Raw genomic sequence first — 23,511 nt, 5'->3', positions numbered from 1 at the left:
AAAAAGTTATAAAATGAATATTGTACAAAAATAAAGTCTGTAGAGAACTTTGGTTGATTAACACAAATGACTGAGACATAAATTGTAGGTGAAGTAAAAAACTCCAGAGAAGCACACTCCTGTTTTCAATAAGGTCTAAAAAAAAAAAATCACAAACTTTACCCTTTTGTATTTTGAACATAGTGATCTGCTATGATTGCAGCCCCTTCAAGCTGCACAGAAAAATGCTTGGGAGCAAGTTTTCAACAACCAGGGCTATATTCGGGGAAGCAAAAGCATATCTCTGAATGCTGCGCTCAACTAACCTGCCCAGCAGTGCAGCTGTGCCCAGGCTTAGCAGGGTTTTACTATGCAAAGTATGCAGATGCTGATGGTGATATTAGGCTTGCCATGCGCTGTCCCACACAGAGGCTACGCAGGACGGTTGCAGTGGGAGACGGTGTGCTCTGTGCCTCGGGGAGGCTCCGGGGCAGGGCTGTGCCGCGGGCCGGCGCTCAGGCTGGCTCGGTGCCACCCATCGGCCCCGGAAAGTAGCAGAGGTTGGGGCTGAATTACATTTCTTACACGCGGTATGTCTTTTTATGTGTGTTGTGAACTTTCTGATGACTAGACCCTTCCTCTGTGGTGCCTGGAGGGGCCCAGGACAGAATGAACATGAAGAGCCATTGTGTGCATGAAGTAGAAGGTGGGGCCATCATTTTTGGTTTTCAGTAGGAATTTTTTTTTCCTATTTTTGTTGTGGGAGTTGATGCTTCACTTCAGTTTTCAGATATGTCTAGTGACCTGCACTGCTGCTGTCCTTCAGGAAAGAAATCTCCAGCATGAGAGCTTGCATTAAGGGTTAGTTATTAATGCCTTTGCTGTATAACCTTCCCTCATCATAGAGAAATGTTCTAGAGAAACTCAGACTGTTCTTCTTCTGTGTGGGTATGACCCTGTAATGTTTCAGCAAATTATACAAAACACTTTGGTTATTTAACACAATTGTTTACTTGCAGGTTATATTAAATCCAGGACTAACTAATAAGAGGGATTTAATCTTTCCTATATGGAAGGAAATATGGAAGGAAAAGCTTAAATAAATATAAAAAGAAATTACAAGGCTAAATGTGATTAATTTCCATTTGTCAATATTTATATGAGGTCAGTTGGCAAAAAGTGTGAAAAGAACGTGGCTACATTTAAAACAGGACTAGAATTATTTTTTTCTAACAAATTGCTAATGATGAGCCAAGTTCTGCGACCCTCACTCAGGCAGAGCCTGTTTTGCTCCTATACATATGAGTGTAGTGATTTTCAAAAGTAGTAGTGAACGAGAGGAAGGGCTGCAGACTTTGGTACTATATTTTGTGAACATAACCAGGATTTTGTTTAAAAGAAAAAAAGGTAAAGTAAGTGATTTTTTGCATTCAAGTTAATATTTTCAAAAACATGGACCGTTGTTCCCAACTTAATTGTCTCTCTGTATCTTCCAAGCACCTTCTACTTTGGCACCTTTGAAAAGAAACTTTAATAAATAAGGAAAGGAGACTCATTACTGACTGTAATAAATAACAATAACTTAATCTCAATAAATATCTTCTGTATATTTATGTCTCTGAACGGATGCATTGCATCAAGTAGTCTCTGCTCACTCACAATGACCAAATATAAACGTAGCTATGTAAGTGACATCAGTCCTTTGTAAACCAAAAGAAACATGTTTTGTGTAGGCCAGGACTTGCTATTTCTCTTACTTTAGTAGGAAGAAGTGCTTAAAAACTCAACTTCTTTTCATAGGTAGCAGAAGAATGAAATCCTACACCTGACTGTTCTGAAGAAATATGAGATGGAAATAACCAGACTTAACCAGTAAGTGAAACTGTTTTGCTTTCTGTTGATACTGGCCCTAGAGACCTTGAGCCTATGAATTTTGATATTTGCCTGATATCACCTTACTTATGAGATTAATCTTACTATAATTTAAAAGTTGTCCTAAGTGCTTAGGAATTGCTCTCCAATGAGCAATAGCGAAGCTGATGGCACAGCTGACGGGTGAGCTTGCTCCTTGGGCAAGCTCCCTGGGATGGATGATGAAAGCTACAACACAACGTGGCAGTGAAGGGTTGTGTTTTTAAGCACGTTCCTCACGGATCCAAGTCTCACCGATGGCAGACTGTGTCAAACAGGAAAGAGAGCGCACATGCCATCCAACCGTCGGGAACGCCACCTGAGCTTTTATTTACTTTCCCATTGGACTTAAAGAGCCTCCGTTTTTCTACACTGCCTCATGCCCCACTGGGCTCCCATGACCACTTGTTCTGCATTCTTGGTCCTCTTTTCTCCATTCTGAGCAGATGTTTCCGTGGGAACCTTGGTCCCTCTCTTTGCATTGTAGCAGGAATGCAATACTGGAGCAAACTCCAAAGCACAATAGTCAGACGCATCCACACCTTTTTGCGGAATGTTTTTTCAGTATATGGTAAACCAAGTTATCATCCAAAAATGACAGGTCATCATCAAAGGCTGTGGGTCTGCAACAAGCTTGCCTCACCTTGTCATTGACTAGTTTTTTCTTTCTGGTTAAATTTTTTAAAATTTTGTCATACGTGGTCTCGGCTGCATCACAAGATCCACTGCAATACCGGAAAATTAGCTCTTCTTTGGTTTCATACCCCAAATCCAAGTCAGTCACGTTTAAATGTATTTCTGTTAAGACACATCCTCGATTTTTGCCCCTGTGATTCCTCTTTCCCTTTTTGCTGGAATTCTCTATGTTTGTGGCTGCATTTTGCCGATTTCTCTCCCGCCTAGAAAAAATCGGAGTTTGCTTATCTGGCGACCTCCTCAGTCTTTTAATAGTGGCTTGAATAAAGTCCACTACCTCATCAAACTGATCTGGATAATCCTCTGGCATATTAGCTGTTTGGGAAAAAGAGAAAATGTTTTGTCATATGTCAATTGTCATCAAGGGAAATTTGTCAATTTGTGGTTCAAAAACATTAGACACATGCAAGCTACCCTGTCCATTACTTCAGAGAGTATACACAGCACACCCCAAAATCAGGGATAGTGGAATGGTTCGGGTCATAATGGAAACTTATTTAGGAACAAAGTAATGAGATATATATGTATCTGTGTAGGCGTCTCTTGCTTACACTTGGTAGCATTCTGGCACATCTTTCAATGTTGAATGAGCCCTGTCAAAATTGAGGGAAAGAAAACTATGGGTGGGTGAACCGACTGTAGGGAGGTTATACAGGCACTTCCTAGCAAAGCAGCAAGTGAATGAGGTTTCTTTGATGCATTTCTGTGATTCTAATTGTTAATTGTTGTCTCTCTAAACCTGCAGTGGTTACTGTTGCTAAAGCCACCTATCAATAAGTAAGTTTCTTGGGCAGGGCAAAAGGAGGAGTTTCCTGGGGTGTCAGGCTGAGTTATTATTCCTGTCTAAATGACTGTTTTTTATGCTTTTAGGGGATAATTCCTAGAGCATTTGAAAATTTTCTCATAGAACTTTTGTGTCACAAGATGCTGATTAGATTGAGTAGAAATAGATCAGAATAGAAGTATAATGTTAATTTTCACAGGAAATTTATTAATGTATTTTCTTTCTATAAAGTTAAAATATCTATTTCATTTTGTACTTGATATATATTCTACCAGAGATAAATTATTCAAGTAAATTAACTGTTAAAGTCAACGAAATGTTTTGACACTGGCAGAATGAAACTCTTCAAGGAGGATGAAATTGAGCACATTTTTCTGAAACGTTCTGAGATTTCAACTTTTCATCATGATTTGGAATAAAATCACATTTTAAAATCTCAAAACTTCCCACAGACTAAATTCCTCATGTGATCTGCTTTAGTGAATGCAGTGAATTTAATGAAGGATTGGGGCGTCAGAACCTGTGTGTATGCGTCTTTTCCAACTCCATGTCACAGTACTTAACTCCTGAGTGCCCACCAGCATAACAGGCTGTGTCATGCACCCAGCTCTGTATTGTGAGGGAGTCTCCATCTCTAGAAGGACCCCTACAAATGACCCAGGGAACTGCAGATATTCATCAGACCTGCAAGGAGAGGAGTGATGCCCAACACAGGGTGCCTGGCCGGAGGCTGGTGCCTACCTCTAGCCACACAGCTGTGAAGGCTCATCAGGTTAGGTGCTGAGGTAGGAAGGGCTCCCTGTGGCATGACTCAGTGTCTGGTTTTCCTGTCCTCTTTATGAGAACATGGGAGAGGGGAAAAAACCCACTCTCTACTGAAAGCCCTGGGGTAAGAGGGTCCGCAGTCATGCCTTTAGGTTTCCTCGTAGCCACAGCAGGAAGCCCAAGTGAGTGCTCACCTCGTACTGCTAGTTCAGCCTCTCCCTTGGGAGCTTTCTCCTCAGCCTCAGTGTGAGCAGAGGCACTTAGGGAGGTGAAAAATACAAGCTCAAGCCCTTCCCAGGGTACATATTTACATGTATTTTATCCTAAACAGCAGTAGGTCAATGAGATAGTTTGAGAGAGAGAGAGAGCTGTGGTGGCCCACACTTTGCAGTTAAGTTGCTGACCTGGAGACTAGAAGCCCTGGTTTCTAGGAGCTGCTGGAGATGATGGATTTGAACCAAGGTCTTCTGGGTTGCTCTGAGCTCCCAAATACAGTCATGTTAGTATCAAGGCTTGAGTGAGCCCTGGACACACCTGGAGGTTTGGATCCTTCCCCTCACCCTTCCCACCCAGTTTAAGAATATGGCCTTTGAGCATTTGTGTTTTATAGAGGCCCCTGAACAGATGTTTTGCAGGGGGATAAAAGAGCTCTGTGGGCTCTGACTGGCAGAACAAGGGGTGGCCAGATTGGGCTGGTTACAAGTGGCTGAGGGCAGCAAAGCCCCAGACCAGTGGTGCACCAAGCCGGGGAAGAAGTGCTCCCTTAGGGTGTTACTCCTCCTTTTTGGACAAATGTGAACAAGGTGTACACCCTGCACCAGAGCTGTGCTCACCACGGAGTGGGCACTACAACAGACAGGATCCCCTATAGGAGACCAGCTAGTGAACACCCGCAGCCCAGCTGTGGTGGCATGGGCCCTGTTACCTGGAGAGAGGAAGATACAAGTCTGCCTCCAGTTGCCTAGCGAAGGGGCACCTCTATATCCTCAACAGAAGCATCAAATATGTAGGAGATGGGTCAGAGGGATGTTAACTCTGTTAGTGCAAAAACTTGCTGAAACACAGTGCATATGTACTTAAGGAGCAGCAAGGAGTCCTCCCTGAAGCAGCCACATCTTAGAGGCCTCTCTCCATGATAAAATAGGGCTGGATCAGAAGTACACAATTTCTCATGGATGGTTCCAGCAAAATAACACATACTGGTAAAAGAGTGATGAAGGCAGGCTATTTCAAACCTTTGCCTAACAAGGGTGATTCATGGGAAGAGGGATCCTATAATCTGTAGAATTTGGGCTAGGAAAAAATGAATTCTGCTTTGTTTTACAGGTAACTGCTAAAGGCAACAATGTCTGAGACCAGTGACTACGAAAAGATACAATGGAGGGACAGCTGCTACCTATACAGCTATACAGGACTGGAACAAGGCAGGACTCTGTGCCAAGCCCATATTTCTGTGACACCAGTGATAAGGACAGTCCTCTTCCACTCCTCTGTCATTACCACTACAGCACATACCAAAATACCCACTATGAGCCTTACCTAGTGGAGGGAGGGCTAGCATGGCTAGATGTGTCCCCTGGCTGTGCTGTCTGGCTCTGTTGCAGAGCAGGGTGGACAAGCAAGTCTGCCTACACCGTATGAATACTGCCCTATTGCACAAGATCCAGGTGATGGTGGGTGGGCTATGGTCCTTCAAAGCAAGAAGAGCTAGACCCAACCAAACAAAATGACGCAGGAGGAGCAGCTGCAGCCTTCATCACTGAAGTACAAGCTTGGTCCTGGCGCAGGCATGGGAGGAGAGTGGACTGGCAGGGAGGCACTTGTTCTTGTTGCTGTAAGACTGGGTAGTTTCTAGGTTTCTCATGTAGAAACCTAGGTTTCCTAGCTTATAACCCAGTAGAAGAAGGATGTGGCCCTAAGTGAGACTGTTCTAGCTGTACCGTTCTGCCCTCTTCCCTTCAAATTACCCTGTCTGAGCCCTGCCCCATTCATACCATTGTGACTACCCCAGCCCACACCTCTGTTATGCACTCATGGACCAATCTTGTGGCAACAGTGTGATGCAAAAAGATATTGGCTGTGGAGAGCAGAACAACCACTGGGGAAACATACTAGGGTTTAACAAAACCCATGCAACAGTCAGCCACCAGGAAGGGGAAGGGAGATTGTTACAGGGAAACTAAACCTATATTTGGAAACTCTTGTCTGAACCCTTCAGCCACGTACTCATCCCAGGCCTGCTACAGTGCTAGTGCAGTGAGGGAAGTAAGCCTCCCCCACCTAAGAATGGAGAAACGAAATTATGGGTTACCCTAAGAGATAACAACCCAGCTAGGCACATGCTGCTTACACTGTTTGCAATTCAGGTGCAAAAATGTTACCCCCCCCCCACCCTTAACAGTGACACGTGCAGGAGTCTACCCTGGTTACTAACATTAGTTGTAGGGTCCAAGCACTGTCCTGCCCAAATGAATCTGAGTACACCCTGGAAGATAGATAAAGAGGGGGACAGGCCTTTGGTGTGGAAGGTGACCCTGCTCAGAGCCCATGAGGACATCTCTCCTGGTTTGTGTGTGATCACTACCCCAGCTGCACTGAGGGAGCTGAAGTTGCTGAGAGTCTTCTGCTCTGTGAGTGCCTATGATATTTAAGGCACAGAACATGCCATAAAAGAGGACTACCACAGAATCACAGAATCACAGAATGGTTGAGGTTGGAAGGGACCTCTGGAGATCACCTAGTCCAACCCCCCTGCTCAAGCAGGGTCACCTAGAGCACGTTGCACAGGATCGCGTCCAGGTGGGTTTTGAATATCTCCAGAGAAGGAGACTCCACCACCTCTCTGGGCAACCTGTTCCAGTGCTCTGTCACCCTCACAGTGAAAAAGTACGTCCTCATGTTCAGATGGAACTGCCTGTGTTTCAGTTTGTGCCCGTTGCCTCATGTCCTGTTGCTGGTCACCACTGAGAAGAGTCTGGCCCCATCCTCTTGACACCCTGCCTTCAGATACTTGTACTCATTGATAAGATCTCCTCTCAGCCTTCTCTTCTCCAAGCTAAACAGGCCCAGCTCTCTCAGCCTTTCCTCATAAGAGAGATGCTCCAGTCCCCTAATCATCTTTGCAGCCCTTCGCTGGACTCGCTCCAGTAGTGCCACATCCCTCTTGTACTGGGGAGCCCAGAACTGGACVYAGTACTCCAGMTGTGGCCTCASCAGGGCTGAGTAGAGGGGGAGGATCACCTCCCTCGACCTGCTGGCAACACTCTTCCTGATGCACCCCAGCATATCGTTGGCCTTCTTGGCCACAAGGGCACATTGCTGCCTCATGCTTAACTTGGTGTCCACCAGCACTCCCAGGTCCTTCTCGGCAGAGCTGCTTTCCAGCAGGTCAGCCCCCAACCTGTACTGGTGCATGGGGTCATTCCTCCCCAGGTGCAGGACCCTGCACTTCCTTTTATTGAACTTCATGAGGTTCCTCTCCGCCCACCTCTCCAGCCTGTCCAGGTCTCTCTGAATGGCAGCACAGCCCTCTGGCGTATCCGCCACTCCTCCCAGTTTTGTATCGTCAGCAAACTTGCTGAGGGTGCACTCTGTGCCTTCATCCAGGTCATTGATGAAGAAGTTGAACAAGACTGGACCCAGTACTGACCCCTGGGGGACACCGCTAGCTACAGGCCTCCAACTAGACTCTGCGCTGCTGAGCACAACCCTCTGAGCTCTGCCATTCAGCCAGTTCTCAATCCACCTCACTGTCCACTCATCTAGCCCACACTTCCTGAGCTTGTCTATGAGGATGTTATGGGAGACAGTGTCAAAAGCCTTGCTGAAGTCAAGGTAGACAACGTCCACTGCTCTCCCCTCATCTACCCAGGCAGTCATTCCATCATAGAAGGCTATCAGATTGGTCAAGCATAATTTTGGATGAATCTGGATGCTTTGGATGAATCTGGATGCTTTGTTTCAGGCTCCTGTATTTGATGAGTTTGACACATGCTGTGTTTGATGTTAACATACCACCAGTTAAAGTTGTATGGAACAATACTTGGTCATTATTTTGTCTTATATTACTTCTAACTGAATAATGTTCTCCAATTCTAGTTAGAGTAATACTAGATAATTCTAGCATGAGTAATGATCAGTTCCAAGTTGTTGTTTTTTTTAATAAGAGGTTATGTGTCTAAATTAATTTGGAGTTTTGCCCTATATTCTGCTCACGCGGGCCTTAATTTGGATATGATAATCCTCCATCTGTAATTAAAACCTGGAGTCAAATAGGATAGAGAGCAAAACTGGAAGAACAGCAACCCTGAAGATATTAAGATTGGTCTCTGTTTCTAACAAAAGGTGTAAGCATAAGAGTTAATAACGAAAAATGCTTTGCTGTGTCATTTTTAGCAGTACTTCCAAATGCTTTGCCCTTGCCACACCACTGCTTAAAAACACTTAAGGCCTCCTCCTAATTCACACAGTTCTCTTTGGCAGTATAAGGATGGCTAAAGTGGAAATGAAATAAACCTTGTGATGGTGCTAAGGCAGGTATGCAGCTGTCAACATCAAATACGGCAGAAGCAGTAGGGAAAAAAGTAGATCAAATAATGACGCCAATGGGGTACCTAACTAGAGGAGCCCTACTTGCACACACACACTTGCTGTAACCAGAAGGCAGGGTAATAGGCAGCACAACTGACCCCACTAATCTCTCTGGGGCTCTAACATAACCTCTGCAAGAAGCATGCCAAGCTGTAATCTGGGATGAGGTGTGTGCTCAAGTCCAGGTGACCCTAACCTCACACCTCGCACAGACACTGCATGACCTGAAGAGGGTTAAGTGGCTGACAGGTCTAACTGAGCTGGGGATCCCTGCTCAGCTACTCCCCTATGGCAGCATCAGGCCACTTGGGAGGCCCACTGGGAGGGGTGCCAGCACAATGCGTATGATGAATGCCAACTTTCATTCTCTAGGACCAAAAAGGGAAAGTTTGGGGGGGGGGGAAATATCCCACATGGGAATCCATATCTGTCAAAAGCACTCCTGAAGCAAACCCTGCTATATGTGAACTACATCACTGGAGGAGAAACAAGGCACATGGGTGACATTAGGGAATCTGTGGGAACGGTGGGCACAGAGCCCCCGCTCAGTGAAATGCATTGGACCTACTGGCCCTCGCCAGTGTCTGTCCACCTACAACCACACATGTTGTTACGGGACTATGCATGTGCATGATGTTAACTACAATGGCAGCTGCATTATTAGGCTACCCAGTGAGTCCTTGCGTTTTGTTGTAAGCAATTACACCCTCTATCTGTGGAGTCCCAAGCTAGTCATCATCAACACAATGGTGCACTTTTTGGCACCTTCCAGTTGGACTGCAGATGTGCCCCAAATTCGCTTTTGTAACTTAGCAATATGAGAGGAACCTCCAGCCTCTGCAACCAACCAGCCTCTGGTTGGTACAACTCTGAATTGTTACACAGTCCCACAAAGCTGACTTTCAACACACACGCAGCACAGTGGCCTGTGCTTCTGGTGCAGCATCAAGTGCTGGCCAGACCTGGCAACCACTGAATCATGGACTCAAGCACTGGGCCTCATGCTGTTGATGGGATGCGGCTTGGTGCTAATCCCTTGCTGCTTAACAAAGCGCAGTTGTCAATGTGACTACAAGCACATTCACTAAGAGTGGCTTGCAGGGCTTTGAAGGAAACCTTGAGAGCCAGGGTTGAAGTGCGAATCAGTTTAGCAGCTTATACCAGGCTTGCAGCTCAGGGAAGTACAAGATGCCAGTCATGACTCAGCGGGGATATTTGGTTGTCCAAAAAGCATGGGTGCAGAGCCTGAGGGACTGAAACAAAATGCTGTAAAAAACTGCTGAGGTAGGGCCCTGGGCAATCAAGGATGAGTAAAAATGCTAGAGGCAATGCAAGAGGTGACAGGTTGAAACAAGACACTAGAGGCGAGTGCTAAGAAAGCTACCAACAGAAATCATACATGAATAAACAATAACCACTGACCATGGACTAAAGACCGTGAAAGGCTAATAGACAGCAGGGAAGGTGGAGAAGATTGACAGCGGGACCACCCCAGTCTGACAGACAGTTGGTAGATGTGCTGCTGGGATGCCGAGAGACATCCCCGCATCGCAGACACCACCTGATGAGCACTTGCTTGTGGTAAGTAATTGCTGGGAGTAAAGGGGGTGGTTAGCTAAGCTATGGGCCAGGGAACATCAGTGCGCTGACAGGGGCTGCCTTGGCATCTAATCCTGCTACGTAACCTGAATAAAGCCAATTGATTGAGCACCACGATCTGTTTTACTTAGTCACACGCTCCTCTCTGTCTCAAACACCATTTGAAAACCATTTTAGTCTCAGAACGAATGTCAGCAGGCTAGCAGCTTTGCTTCTCTAACACATTGCATTGTATGAATCGGCCCTGACTTGACTGTGCCACAGACAGCTTTCTTTGGGGCTTTCACACACTAGTGAAAAGCACATATTATTATCCCTACTTATAAAAATACACAGGGGTGTGTGTGTGTGTGTGTGTGTGTGTGTGTGTGTGTGTATTTATACACACATACACACATGCATACATATATATTTATATATTTTTATATATACATACACACATATTTTTTCAAAACAAACTAATTTACTGACAACACTTCTCCTTCTGGTGGAAAAGCTGAGAGAACAAACACATGACAGATTCCAGTGAAGCTGTACAAAGTGCTAGTAGAAAATGGTCAGATACTATAGCAATAAGAGCAGTATTTAAAAAGAAAAACTGTACTGAGCCATAGTCCCTTGTCCTTGGCTCCAGGGTGTGGAAGAATTAGAAATTAAAAATCTGAAGCCAACAAGGAGAATATAGTATAGTATAGTATAGCCCACAGCACTTGCTCCATATAGGTTAGTGAAAGTTGGCTCACGGATACATGAGTGCAATACACCTCAAAGTATGCACTCCCCGAGGGAAGGGACCATATGTACAAGAAATGTAACATCCTCCTTCAGGAGGCAGAGGGCTTCTGAGTATCTTGCTCACAGTCTCCAGCGCAGGTCCAGCATGGAAAAGGACCTCATGGACGCCACCATGTGAGGGGGGCTGAGACCTTGAGACAACTCCATCAGCTACAAAATGGTCCCATGAACACTCACATGAATGGCATAAAGTCATGAGGTTTTATTTGGGTTTTACATCACATTCTCGAAAATTGTTTCCTAATTTGAGAACTCCCTGGGGAAAAATCTCCTGAGGGCACATATATAAGCAGCCTGCATGTAGGTGCATGCATGTTTCAAATTGAAAAGCACACTGGAGGCTCGCAGCAGGTTAGGAACCAACCTGTTCCTCCCTGTGACGGAGAAGACCCATTTCCATGTCTCCAGAGCAGTCCCTCTTGCTCCTGCCTTGTTTCTCTCCTGGGGAAGGCCTCTCCTCCAAGCATGGATCCCGTCCTCGCTAATGCCGAGTACCGGCCTGCTGGGCTTAAACTTCCCATGGTGTTAAACCCCTTGCCCTGCTCTCTCTTCTCTCGTCTCTATCTCTTGCCAGGGATACACATTTTTGCACTACCTCTGCACAGGACCCCTCGGGCAGTAGCCTGGGGCAGGGCAGAGGGGCACAGCAGGCACTGGCTGGAGCTATGGCAAGGGCACACGTTGGGCTCCTGGTCGTCTCATCTCTCCTGCTCCTCTCGTCTACTCTCCCTCTTCTAGTGCCACGCTAAGCATGTGAAGCCAGAAACAGGCAGAGCATTTTCCTCTGGTGACAACCAGAGGATCAGTCCACTTCCTAGTCCTGGGAGTACTGACACCAGGGTCTAATGATGGAGGCTAGGATGGCTGTCTCTGCACTAGTCTGCCTCTTAGCATCTTCTCTGCTTTCCACTTGCAGCTGAACAGCTCTTGATTTGCCAGAAGTTTCTCACAGGATCAGGAAAGGAATAAGAAAGTAAAGAAGGAAAGAATGAAACATCACAGGACTGGTGAAAACATGGTGGGAATTCAGAATACTGACCAGGCTGGGAACAGAGCTGGTCAACACCAAATGTCCAAGCTTCCACAACTCAAACAAAAAAAGTCACGAGACATTTAAAAAATAAGAATATTTCTACCTTCTACTTGCTGTTCTGAACTTTTAGGGCACACTGAGCTCATACTTGTGACCTAAAATTTGGGTTAAGGGCTTCCCATGTGAATGCAAGATAAGGTTCTCACGCCTTTACTGCTCTCTGGAATCGGCAGCGTTGAAGAGCATGTCACAGAGCGCAGTGCCCTGAGTGTTGCAGGAGCCACTGACACGTATGGCTACACACTTCTGCAGCCAGACAACGCTGGGTGCTCGCCACCGACCTGTGCAGAGTCACCTGGAGCTCTGCTTCGTGGTGCGCAGGGAAACATGCCTCGTTCTGGGCCTGTTCTCCACTGCAGCCCCCCTGGAGCCTGCCTTTTCATTTCCAAGTAATTAGAGACACCATGTGCCAGCAGGACCTGGATCTGATGCCTCTGCTTTTTAGAAGAATAAATTATATAGTGTTCGTACAGAACTTTAACATAACATAGGTCTAAATGAATATCCAAACCAAATTTGTCATGTTCTCAAGAAGACAGTTTCCATTAAGGACAAATTTTTGTCTGTTCAAATGTGATCAAAACTACATTTTGTAAAACTAATCCTTTGATGTCACTAGCAACAGATTTTTTTTAAAGCCAAATATTCCCCCGCAGTGGCAGCAAACCAGCATGGTAGAGCAAGAAACCCTCAGTTTGAACCTGACCACAAATTGATTTCAGTGGGAACAGATGGATTTTCAGCTTTTGAAAAAAAATCCTGTCCCTCATTTTGGTGCCTGATTATGGATTTAAAAGGCTAGCTGCAGACTCTTCTGACCATCCGGTCTATCATGGTTTACAAGAAAAGCTTAAATTCTATTAATTGCAAAACAATAATTTATATAAGCATTTTTTTCTTTTTTTATCTCATAAAACTCAAAATCTTAAGTGATTAGAAACTGTTTGTACTTCATGGAACAGAATAGTTTTGTATACTGATCCAGAAAAAATGTAATTATGTCACTGCAGTATCAACTTGCATTTTTGCATATCCTGAGTTACAGTGATGTTGTAAACGCCACATAAGGTATATTACAAATGATAAAATGAGATTTTTGTTTTATATTGTAGCTTTAAATGCATGCATTTGTGGGTTTGTGTAGCTACTACATCAAAATGTCATGCCAAACATTTAATAAAATTACCAGGATAATATTTCACTTAAACACAGCTGTCTTTCAATTAGAAAGAAGTTCAAACAGCAGTATTCAGACTTTTGTTTAAAGTATGATTTTAAAGATCAAGGGGATTAATCTACCTCATTATAATGATAAGCACTATTTAGAAAATTCAGATCCAGATCTGTGTTAGGATCAAATGGTCCCTTCTGCAAAATCAGTTCTAGTGTTTTAAGCAGAGTCCTTCTTAACTAAAACATTTTTATTTCTTCTTTTCCTGTTATTTTCAAAGTTTCCTCCAAAATAATAATCACAAAGATGTTTCATCTTAGATCATTTACTCATGGGAAATATACAATTACTGTGCATCTAATTATGATTGCAGTAAATCATCCTCATCTTTTGCTATTTATGACGATGACTCTGGTATACCATTTATTCATTGATTATTTTTATATTTAGTTTGCTTCGTAGTAAGTTCCTCAGATACTTAGAGTGGACAAGCCATATCCAAACACAGAATGTCTCTATCTCACACCACAAAGACATATTCTAGGAAACCCTTGGAGTAACCTGTTTGTGGAAGCATGACCATAGTGAACTTAAAATTACTAATGTTCTGATCGCTCTGCTTTATAAAGCAAAGAAGTGTGAACTTAGAAGGGGATAAAACATCTATTTTATTGAAAATGAAATACTTTTATTAACAAGCCTTTCATGCACGCTTTGAACCAAATCCTTTTAGAAGACACACTTGCCTAGTGGGTCAATGTTAAAACCAGTTATACTGAAAAGTTTTCAGGATTTAAACAATTAAAGTAACACCTTTCTGAGGAATGACTTTGCATTGCATGAAATTCTGTGAGGCTAAGAGTGAAATAGAAACCAGTTGAATGTGTTCATTAGGAAATGGAGTATCAAAGACACCAGGGTCAACTCATCTTTAAATGTTTAATACAGTTCTGGTTCATTACCTTACTCCCTGACTTGCCAACTCCCCAGGAAACACTGTGTCCTCCCCTTGGACTTAGAAGGCCCTTAGAAACAGATCCTCTCCCCGGTGTCCCTTGTCTTTCATCAAGGTACAGTGTTAAGTAACCTTGAGTATGACTCCTGAGCCATTTATATCAATGTCGGATACAATAAGCCAGTATTGGAAAAATGTACAGGGTTAAAACTACCTGGTATGCTTATTCCTAATGGAGCAGCCAAGTTTTCTGTTTGCAGCCCTCTAGCTAACCCTGGCATTTACCATACGTTGGTGACAATGGCAAATCAGCAGGGCACTTCATAGTTTTCATTGCTATGCTCAGTGTTTCCAGGGTCTGTCTCCCCTTGCATCTTCTGCCTGCTTTCTCACAGGTATGAAACTGAGCCTCCCCAGAAAACCTCGTTCTGTTCGTTCCCACCAGAAGAAGGAAAATGAGAAGCAACAGGTCCATTGTAATCGCGGGAAGTTGGGGGAATGGCCTGATAACAGGGGAAAAAGCAAGGCCAGATGAATTGGGTGATGTACAGGAAGCTGCCTTGCAAGCTGACCTGGCGACAAGTGTTTCTTGTTCTCCATCTGGTTCAAGTGGGAGTCGTTCACAAAATCCTGCCTGACTTCAGGAGAGCAGGACTGGTACCCAGGGCTGGGCACCTCTTCTGACCTCCCCAGGCTCTGGGGTGGGCAAAGAGCTGTCTCATCTTGCAGTCAAGCAGCAAAGGAGCAGCAAGGGAATATGATTTCTCCTTTGATTCAGAGCTTTGAAAAGCCAGCTCTGAATCACTGAGGAGCGGACAGCTTTTCAGAGGTCACTGTTGAGATTTTACTACAGCGACTGCAGTAGCTGCCAGGACACCATCTGCACTAAGGCCTTATTGTAGGGGACATGTATGGGATATTCAAACACACATGAGATATAGTCTCTGCATCTGCAAAACTTACAGCATAAACCATGTAAAAGGGGAGAAATCAAGTGGCCTGCCTGAAGCCAGCGAAAGAGCAAGAGTCAAACCCGAGTAAAGCACATCCCTGCCTTGTTGCCCACCATGTCTCCTCACTACGGCCTTGTACCACTCCAAATCCGCACCACACTGAGATAAATCTCCAGCTTCCTTAAATGACCTGGGTTTGTGCTTAATGTTTGGTTTGGTCACGTCCTTGCAAGAACCCTGAATGAGTATGTATTACTGGGACCTGAAATCTGGGTCCTCTATTCGCAACAAGCCATGCAGCCAGCTAACAGGCACAGCACTGAGACTTTAAGGGAGAAAATAGTGTTGATACCACAAAGAAATTCTCTTTATGATTCCTGGTGGAAAAGCGATCCAGCCCAACCTGCACATGACACCAGTAAAACCCCGCATTGGTCACACAGCCCCACTTCAGCACTAGCTCACTTAACATGAACAGCTAGCAGAAATAACACCAGAAGTGTCACCTCAACAAAAGCTCAAGCTGATCTTAAGCAAGCATTCGCTACAGGGCTACTGAGTACACTCATGTACTGGATCTCCCTTTGGATGTTATGGGGTCCCCAAGGAACAAACATAGGTAGCAAAGCAGCAGAAAGGGACCCTATCACAGTCTGTTCCCTGGGGCAGGAAAACAGAGCCTTGCTCTGTACAAAGCGCTTGTGGCAAAGCCATAACTGACACCATTCTGTGACAATCTCTGCTGCTCTCAGATTTTGATATGACCTATAAATAACACACATTCTTCTATCATCTTTCAGTTCCTGTATTTCAACCTTTTTATAATAGGAACAATATGAAAAGTTTTAACATGCAAGTTTGGAAAATGTTTCTCATCATAAAAATCACTCCTTGGCAGTAGGGCAAGTGCTATGTTGCAGCACATCTCATAGCGGGACGTGGGGACCCTGATCTGTCAGACAGCACTCAGTGGCTGCTCAGAGACGGCCAGGCTCCGAAGAGCTCTGCCTCCTTCCCAGCTGCGAAGCAGGATCCATACCTCCCCAGCACAAATTTCCTGAGCGAGTAACTGCTGGTTTTGCCAAAGAATACTTATATGCTTGGGATGGGAGCAGAGGTAGTCCAGACATTTTTATGCAGTGTTAGTTGGGGGGGACAGGGGGGAGAGTTTGATGAATTTGCTTGAAAACACATTGCCATTTGAGAAGTTTCAGCATACCTGCTGTAACATAGCCTGGCTCAGATGCACAAAAACAAGTATTTTGATTTCAACATTTGTTTCTTTCTAAGCTTGTTCCTATTCAACAATCATTTAAGCATTTGTACAAGTCCCATTGGCTTTGAAGAAGTGTATTTGCTGGTTTCAGTTTAAGTAAGTGTTGTACAGCTAGATACAGACCAAGGCAAAAGGTTAAATATCTGCTAAGTCATACAGTGGGGCTTTATTCCTTAAAAAAATCCTGATATTTGAATTTTTTTGACATTACATAATTCATTTTCTGTCTTTGATCTTAAAAACAGGCATATTGTAATCTACATTTTGTAACTCAATGCTTTGTTTGTACCTGCCTAACATAAACCTATTTATTTTTTTTTTCTTCTCTTTTTAAGTAGGACCTGGTTGCCAAGATTCATTGAAACTGTTCCTTTGGTCCCCCTTCCCTTGTATTACTTCTTCCAAAACTACAGCTGTTTTCGGCTAAAAATGATCATTCTCCAGTGCCAACCATTCTACCAGCGCTAATATGTTAGTGGTCTATTTTAGATGTCTGATGATTCTGAAGATTGCTATGACGGGAATATTTAGCATTCCTGTCATTAACTTATTATTTCAGAAGTATGAGATTCCTCAACAATTGGAGTTTTGTGGGGTTTGTCCTACATAAAAGTTTTAAGCTGCAGTTGGTGGTAGTGTGTGCTGGGGATAAGGACAGGACATGCACTAGATATCTCTTCCTGATTATCTGTAGTTATAGGGGTTGGGACTCGATGATCCCAGTGGCTCCTCTCAGCCTCTGTAACTCTATGTATTTTAAACCTACTCTGTGCAGTCCTAGCCAGGAACAGTATAATTTGCAAAGACTTTGCAACCTATCAATTTGAGGATCCTATTCCAGCAGAGAAATAATGCATCCCCCATCCATTCATCAACAGTCATTTACTCAGCTGAAATTCTCAGCCTTCTAAGAGGGGTTTTCAGCTTGTGGTCTGCAGACCCTTAGCAGGGGGATTTCTGAATTATATTTAAGAGGCCTCTGAAAGGTGACTAAGAAAAGCATGTTCAGATACGTTAACTAGCAACCCACATCTGAAAAACATCTAACAGGATCCTTGCTTCTGCTGGAAAATTTTTGAGGTTCCTAAGCTTAGGAGGAGTCAAGCACATAACTTTAAACAAAGGCTAGCTTTTAAAATGAGAATAAAACTATATTCTCTCGCATTTCAAACATTTCAATCTTAGGTCTCAGAACACCCTTCCCGGGAGTACATTCAGCAGATGTATTGAGACTGTGGAGAGAATGGCATCTAGGCAGGGCTACATGCTCTGGATTTCCCAGATGTGTCCTGTTCTTTTTTTCCTAGACTTTTGTCCACACAAAAAAGCAGGACTTTGAATTTGGGGATCTCTGAATGCCTATAAAACCTGGGCATGCCCATGCAAACAGACTTTATATAGGCTGGCGCAGCGATACGCGCACATGCAATCTGACAGTGGCTGAATGCACCAGTTTTACCATATACACACAGATCAAATGATGCAGCGTGGCTCCTGTTCACTATGTTGGCTATCTCGAAGAGGCACTGGATTTATTGTGCATGGGCAGGTTACCTCTGTAGCTTATGGATGTCTTTCTTAGACTAAAGGGCATGTGCTACACAGTATGTGTTCTGAGGAGGAAAGCCTGGACAGAAATATGAGAGTTCTGGTTCTTAACACTGAATGTGTCTAATAAACACTGTAGAGAAAGAAACATGTTCATGTGGAAGTAGACTTTAATACTGACTTTGCCTTAAAGAGCACTGTACTATAACTGTTTATTCTAGATACTTCCCATATTAACGGATAATGTTCCAGCTAAAAGCAGTTACTTAACATTGAATAACCCTTTAGCAGGGGTATGAAAAATGTTTACAGAGCTATAATGCATGTATAACATGTCATGTTATGGTATACCATACCAAAGGGGTGCCAGCAGCAAACCACAATCCAGCGACCATGGAGTTCCTCAGCCATTATAATGTAGAAGAACATTTTTTCCTTCTTTTAGGAGGGAAATGCCTATGGTGAGATTTTTCATTTATTTTTACATGCATACTGCTAGTTCTTACTCAAGGTGCCCACTGTTGATCACAAGACTATGTATCATGCTCTTACGATACTCTAGTTCTCATATACCTGTTGATTGCAGTTATACAGAGGTAAGCAGTTACAAAATGTGTTTACTGGTAGGCTCTCATAAGTCAAACCTAGTGTTTGGCTCCATCTGTACTGTCACACTTTCAAAATTGCTGGCTTAGTTTGTATGTAATGTGATTTGAAATTGTTCTGATTGCGGTTGCTATTACAGCTAAGTACATCCTTCCCTCAGTAGACTGTAGCATGAGTAAAACAGAGAAAAGGTTTTCTGATTTTACAAACCCCTATAGCTACTCTTCTTCCTGTGAAATAAGCTGTCCCATGAACATTGTTGCCTGCAATGCCTAGAAACAGAGGATTCATCTCAAATGCACTACATTTATGGAGGCTGCTGTCACCCGTGTCCATTCCAGTAAAAAATGCAGAAGCCTGCAATTGTCAATACTTTCTTCTATCTCTAATTACTGACCTGAACAACAAAGGTCAACACACTACACCTGATCAGCCGGGGAGGCGAAGACCTTGCCTATGATCTGGAACAAGGACAGGTTTCAAGCCAATTTGAAAGAGATGGAAAAGCATCAGGTGACCTCAGGGCACTTTGCAGAGAAAGCAATCCCATCGAACGAGAGCATATGAACGTGTCCAAGACCTGGGAACACAGATCTGTGTTCCAGCAACATATTTGGCTGCCCCAAGAAGCTGGACTTGATTTTGCAACCCTACGAACCACTGTTCCTGGCAGAGTATTGGAAAATTGTGCTGTATGGGAATAGGCATAGTGCATACCTTAGCATGCACTAGCTACTCTGCACTCAGCGCATGTGTGGGTCACCCTAGGGACAGCAGTGCACTCGTCTTGGAAAGCATGCAGTACCCAGCACTGCTCAGTGCCCACGTGCTGCCCTCTGCAGATGAGCTAATGCAGACTAACTATGACAAAGCTTCCACCACTTTGGGAACTGCCATCTGCAAAGGTGCTTGGTGAAGTTGTCAACCATCAGTATACACACAGAAATTAATACATGGTAGGTCCACTAGCAGACCAGCTGACATGCTGTAAGCATGCACACATGCTCATGGCACATTGCCCTCTGCTTGTAAAAGAAGATGCTGAGGAGGAGGAGGAGGAGGAGGAGGTCTACATGGTGTACATGTAGATTGTTGTGTACATTCTTCTAATTCTCTCATGTGTTGAAAGGTGTGTGCCACCAAATGGAGAGAAACAGATATGCCATATACACTGACTGTGGTTACTGTGGAAGAAGTGCTGCCACAGCACGGAAAGCAGCACCATGGCTAGATATGACCAGCCTTGTAGGCTCCCGTGTTTCCAGAATGCGGTCCAGACACCACACATTTTAAAATCAACTAAAACAGCGCAAAAGTGAATCAAAATATTTCCCTGCTTTCGTACAGCTGCCCTTCTGCAAGTCTCCCCTGACTCAGCAGACTTGGCAGTCTAGCTGACAGAAGAGTTTCTAACTTTTGGGCATGGATACTGTACTGCTGTTGTGTAAAGATCACAGAAACTCCATGGGTTTCCCCGCATTTCTATTGTGAAGAACAGTACTGCTTATTTTCCCCTTGCAGCCAGACTCATCTATTTTTGATCTGCATGGTTAAGAGCTCAAGACCAAATCATCAGCTTTTCTTGAAATGACTATCCTGGATGATAACCTATGACCCGTCTCTACTTGGCAGAGACTGGGTTTGTACACTGAAAGTAAAGATTTCTGGAAGAGGCTTTCTGTTGACAGTAGCACAGCCCAGATAAAACACAGGTAGTCTTTCTTTCCACTTCTTGTTTGCTCAATCCACAAAAAAGGAGGAAACATTGAAATGTTTTTTGATGCTAGGAATAGACAAGACTGCTACTGCTACCTGTCTCCTAGAGCTGCCGCAGAGAAAACAGCTTATGAGGAACCACATTTCCCAAAGTAAGTTTTAAGATAAAAGTGGACATTGTAGAAATACTTCAGCCCTGGACATAGGGAGAACTAATGTTCTCTCACCCTGCAGCTTTTGCCTGAGTTACAAATTGACTAGTGCTGCTTTCTTCCTAACACTCTCTTCTTCCCACAGAAGTGGCGTTGAGCAAGTCTGTGTGAAGGTGACTGGCACAGCTGCCTGAAAAAGCACATCTTTGGGTCTTGTAGGATCGTTCAATGCCCAAGTACCTTCCCCTCCCTGTAGCACATTCTGGAGAGGAAGATCACAGAGTCATGAAGGCTCTGCAGTCCTTGCAGGCTGGGGACCTGGAAGGAAGCTCTTTTGGCCAATATCCCCATGATGAGGGGCTGAAAGGATGACAGGGGATATCAGTCACTGAACTGCAGAGACTCAGCTGGAAAGAGGAGGTGGCAGCCCAGGAAAGACTCCAACAGGGGGAAAATGAGAGGGAGAAAAGGAAATAGAAGAGACTAAATACAGAAGGACACAAGATGTGCACATTTGTGTGTGGGGAAAGACAGCAGAGGAGATGAATGCGGGAGAGCTGACGCAAAGACAAACTGCAACATGGACGTTCTCCCGCATGCCGCCCCTAAGCTGCATCGTTGCCCTGCCACTCCGGACAAACCAGAGCGGTGCTGCCCATGGCTGGAGAGATAGCAGCCACACAGAAAGAGCATGCCTCCAGGTAAGGAGATAAAAACAAATCCCAATTATTGGATGCTCTCTGCATCCTACAACAGCTAAACAGAGAGGGCTTAGCAAGGGCAAAAGGAGCAACCTCAGAACTGCACTTTTGCCTTTGCTAAGTGAACACCTCTACAATTTATGTGAGTATTTGGCACTTATTGAGTCATATTAACTCCTACTTTAGAAAGCCACCAGTGTTAATGTAACAATCACATACCACTGTGAAAATGCTGTATCTGCTATTGTTGGAGACCTATTATTAGAGAGGCATTATTATCTGTCATTTGGATTGTAAGCTCTCTTACTGTGAGCTCGTTCGTGTGGATTTGTCTACATCAAGTTCCTAACCCCTCTCCTGTTATTCTTCTGTAAATTTCCATGTGGACCCACTAATTTCAGAATAAGGATTCAAGGAGGGTTTAATGAAACGCAGCAGCACTCCAGGATGTGTACAGTGCCTCACACCACGGAGCCCAATCTCGATCAGGACTTCTGCCCTCTACAGACAGTAAATAGTTGCATTGGCAAGTTGGAGCATGGAAAGCAGGTTAGGGTGGTGGGGAAGGGGGTTTTTGTGCCTATGTTGTTAGGTGTATGTACCCGATCCTCCTGTTGGCTCCTTAGCATACAATTAAATTTCCCATCTTCCAGGGTTTTTCAACCAAAGGGATCTTATGACTGCCTGGAAGGTAGAGCTGGAGGTGGGGGGGAAAGGGGGGAGGGCACTGCCACTGCGACTGCCAACTCCACGCTTTGGCAGACGACTTGACTTGGAGCTGCTGCAGCCAGAGCAGAGCCAGTGGCCCCGGCTGGGGGAGAAGTGGGGGTGGAAAGGGGGGATCCTTTCCTGGGCAAAGGGGAGCAGGTTTAGCAAGACAGACAGCGGTGGCTACGAAGGGGAACGTTTCTTACAGTCACTGTGCACAGCATAGGGAGGCGGCAGGCTGATGGGGGAGAGATCGTCTTCAGGCCCCTCTACCACTGAAGGGGGCCCCTCGGGAGGCATCTTACCGGTGGGCAGGGGCGAGGTGGAGACCGTGTTGAGCAGCACCACGCAGACAGCCACAACATCCCATAACTTCATCTTAGATCTCCTTCCAACACGGGCCCCTGGCAGAGAGGAGAGGCAGGGTTAGATTGCGGCTGGCTGGGGGAGCTGGTGCGCTCCCCCCAGTCCTGTCCCCTCCCTGCCAGCCCTGAGACACCCAGGCCAGGCCTGGGGACAGAGCAGAGGGGAAACAACCCTTGCCTTAGCTCATCCCTCCCACCCCAGGCTCTCTGACACCCATTGCCTCGCACAGGGGACGGAGATGGGATTTTCCCAGTGAGAGAGGGAGACACAGGACCACGTCCTCTGCAGCCTCCCCGGTTTGGTGGAGGGCCACCAGCCCCTCTGTGCTAGGGCTCGCCACTCCGGGGGCTAGGGCTGTGGGCCAGCAGGTCCCGGGGGGCTGACTCCCAGGTCAGTTAGGGACTGGCCGTGTCCCCATGCCGGGCAGCCAAGCCACGTTGCGCACGTCCTCCCCAAGCACCCAGGCAGTGTGCCAGGGTGGGTGCACCGGGCCGGGCCAGGGCAGGGTGGGCCAGGCTGGCCCCGGGCACAGGGCCAGGCAGCTTTGCACTGCTCCAGGCAAACTTTCCCTTTCCCTTTTCATTTCCCTCTTCGCTCGCCTCTCCCTTTTCCCTTTTCCACTTTGCCCCTCGCCTTTTCCCTCTCCCTCTCCTTTTTCTGTCCTCTCCTTTCCCCCTTCCTCTCCTTTTCCCCTTCCCTTTCCTTTTCCCTTTCCCCTTTCCCTGTCCCTTCCCTCTACCCTTTTCTTTCCCCTCATTTTCCCTGTTCTTTTCCTTTTCCCTTTTCTTTCCTCTCCCTCCTTCCTTTTTCTTTCTTTCCTCTCCTTTTTCCTTTCCTTTTCTCCTTTCCTTTCCTCTACTCTTCCCTTTCTGTTTTCCCTTTCCTTTTCTTTTCCTCTGCCCTTTCCTTTTCCTTTCTGTCCCCTTTCCTTTATCCTTTCCTTTTCTCTCTCCTTTCACTTCCCTTTTTCCTTTCCCTTTTCCTCTCCTTTCCCTTTCCTTTTTCCTTCCCCTTCGCTTTTCCTTTCATCTCCTTTCCCCGCTCCTCTCCTTGCTTTCCCGGTTCCCCGCCCGCAGCTGCGCCGGCGCAGGCACCTCGATGCCCGCCGCCCGGGGATGACAGCTGCCCCCGGCGCGGCTCCCCCGGC

General features: G+C 45.3%; 1 protein-coding gene across 2 annotated transcripts; it reads right to left on the bottom strand.

The window, feature by feature from the left end:
* Positions 1-2,416: 2,416 nt before the first annotated feature.
* Positions 2,417-22,376, bottom strand: GDNF (glial cell derived neurotrophic factor). Of its 2 annotated transcripts, none has more exons than XM_026087258.1 (2): positions 22,205-22,376; positions 2,417-2,901 (listed from the first exon to the last, which is right to left on the bottom strand). In XM_026087258.1, the coding sequence occupies exons 1-2, from the start codon at positions 22,374-22,376 to the stop codon at positions 2,417-2,419; spliced, it is 657 nt and encodes a 218-aa protein (XP_025943043.1). The 2 variants fall into 2 exon arrangements, with proteins under 2 accessions (XP_025943043.1, XP_025943044.1); XM_026087259.1 differs by having other exon boundaries at positions 22,304-22,376.
* Between the last annotated feature and the right edge of the window lie 1,135 nt (positions 22,377-23,511).

Source organism: Apteryx rowi, unplaced genomic scaffold (assembly GCF_003343035.1).
Source record: "Apteryx rowi isolate R43461 unplaced genomic scaffold, aptRow1 scaffold_71, whole genome shotgun sequence".
NCBI classification, from domain to species: Eukaryota; Metazoa; Chordata; class Aves; order Apterygiformes; family Apterygidae; genus Apteryx; species Apteryx rowi.
This window is presented reverse-complemented; position numbering and strand designations above follow the sequence as displayed.

Bases quoted from the DNA above. Each gene is read 5' to 3' on its own strand.
- GDNF (XM_026087258.1), bottom strand. From the start codon at position 22,376: ATGAAGTTATGGGATGTTGTGGCTGTCTGCGTGGTGCTGCTCAACACG. The intron at 2,902-22,204 runs GTAAGAAACGTT...TTTCCCAAACAG, and splicing joins CTATGCTGTGCACAGTGACT to CTAATATGCCAGAGGATTAT.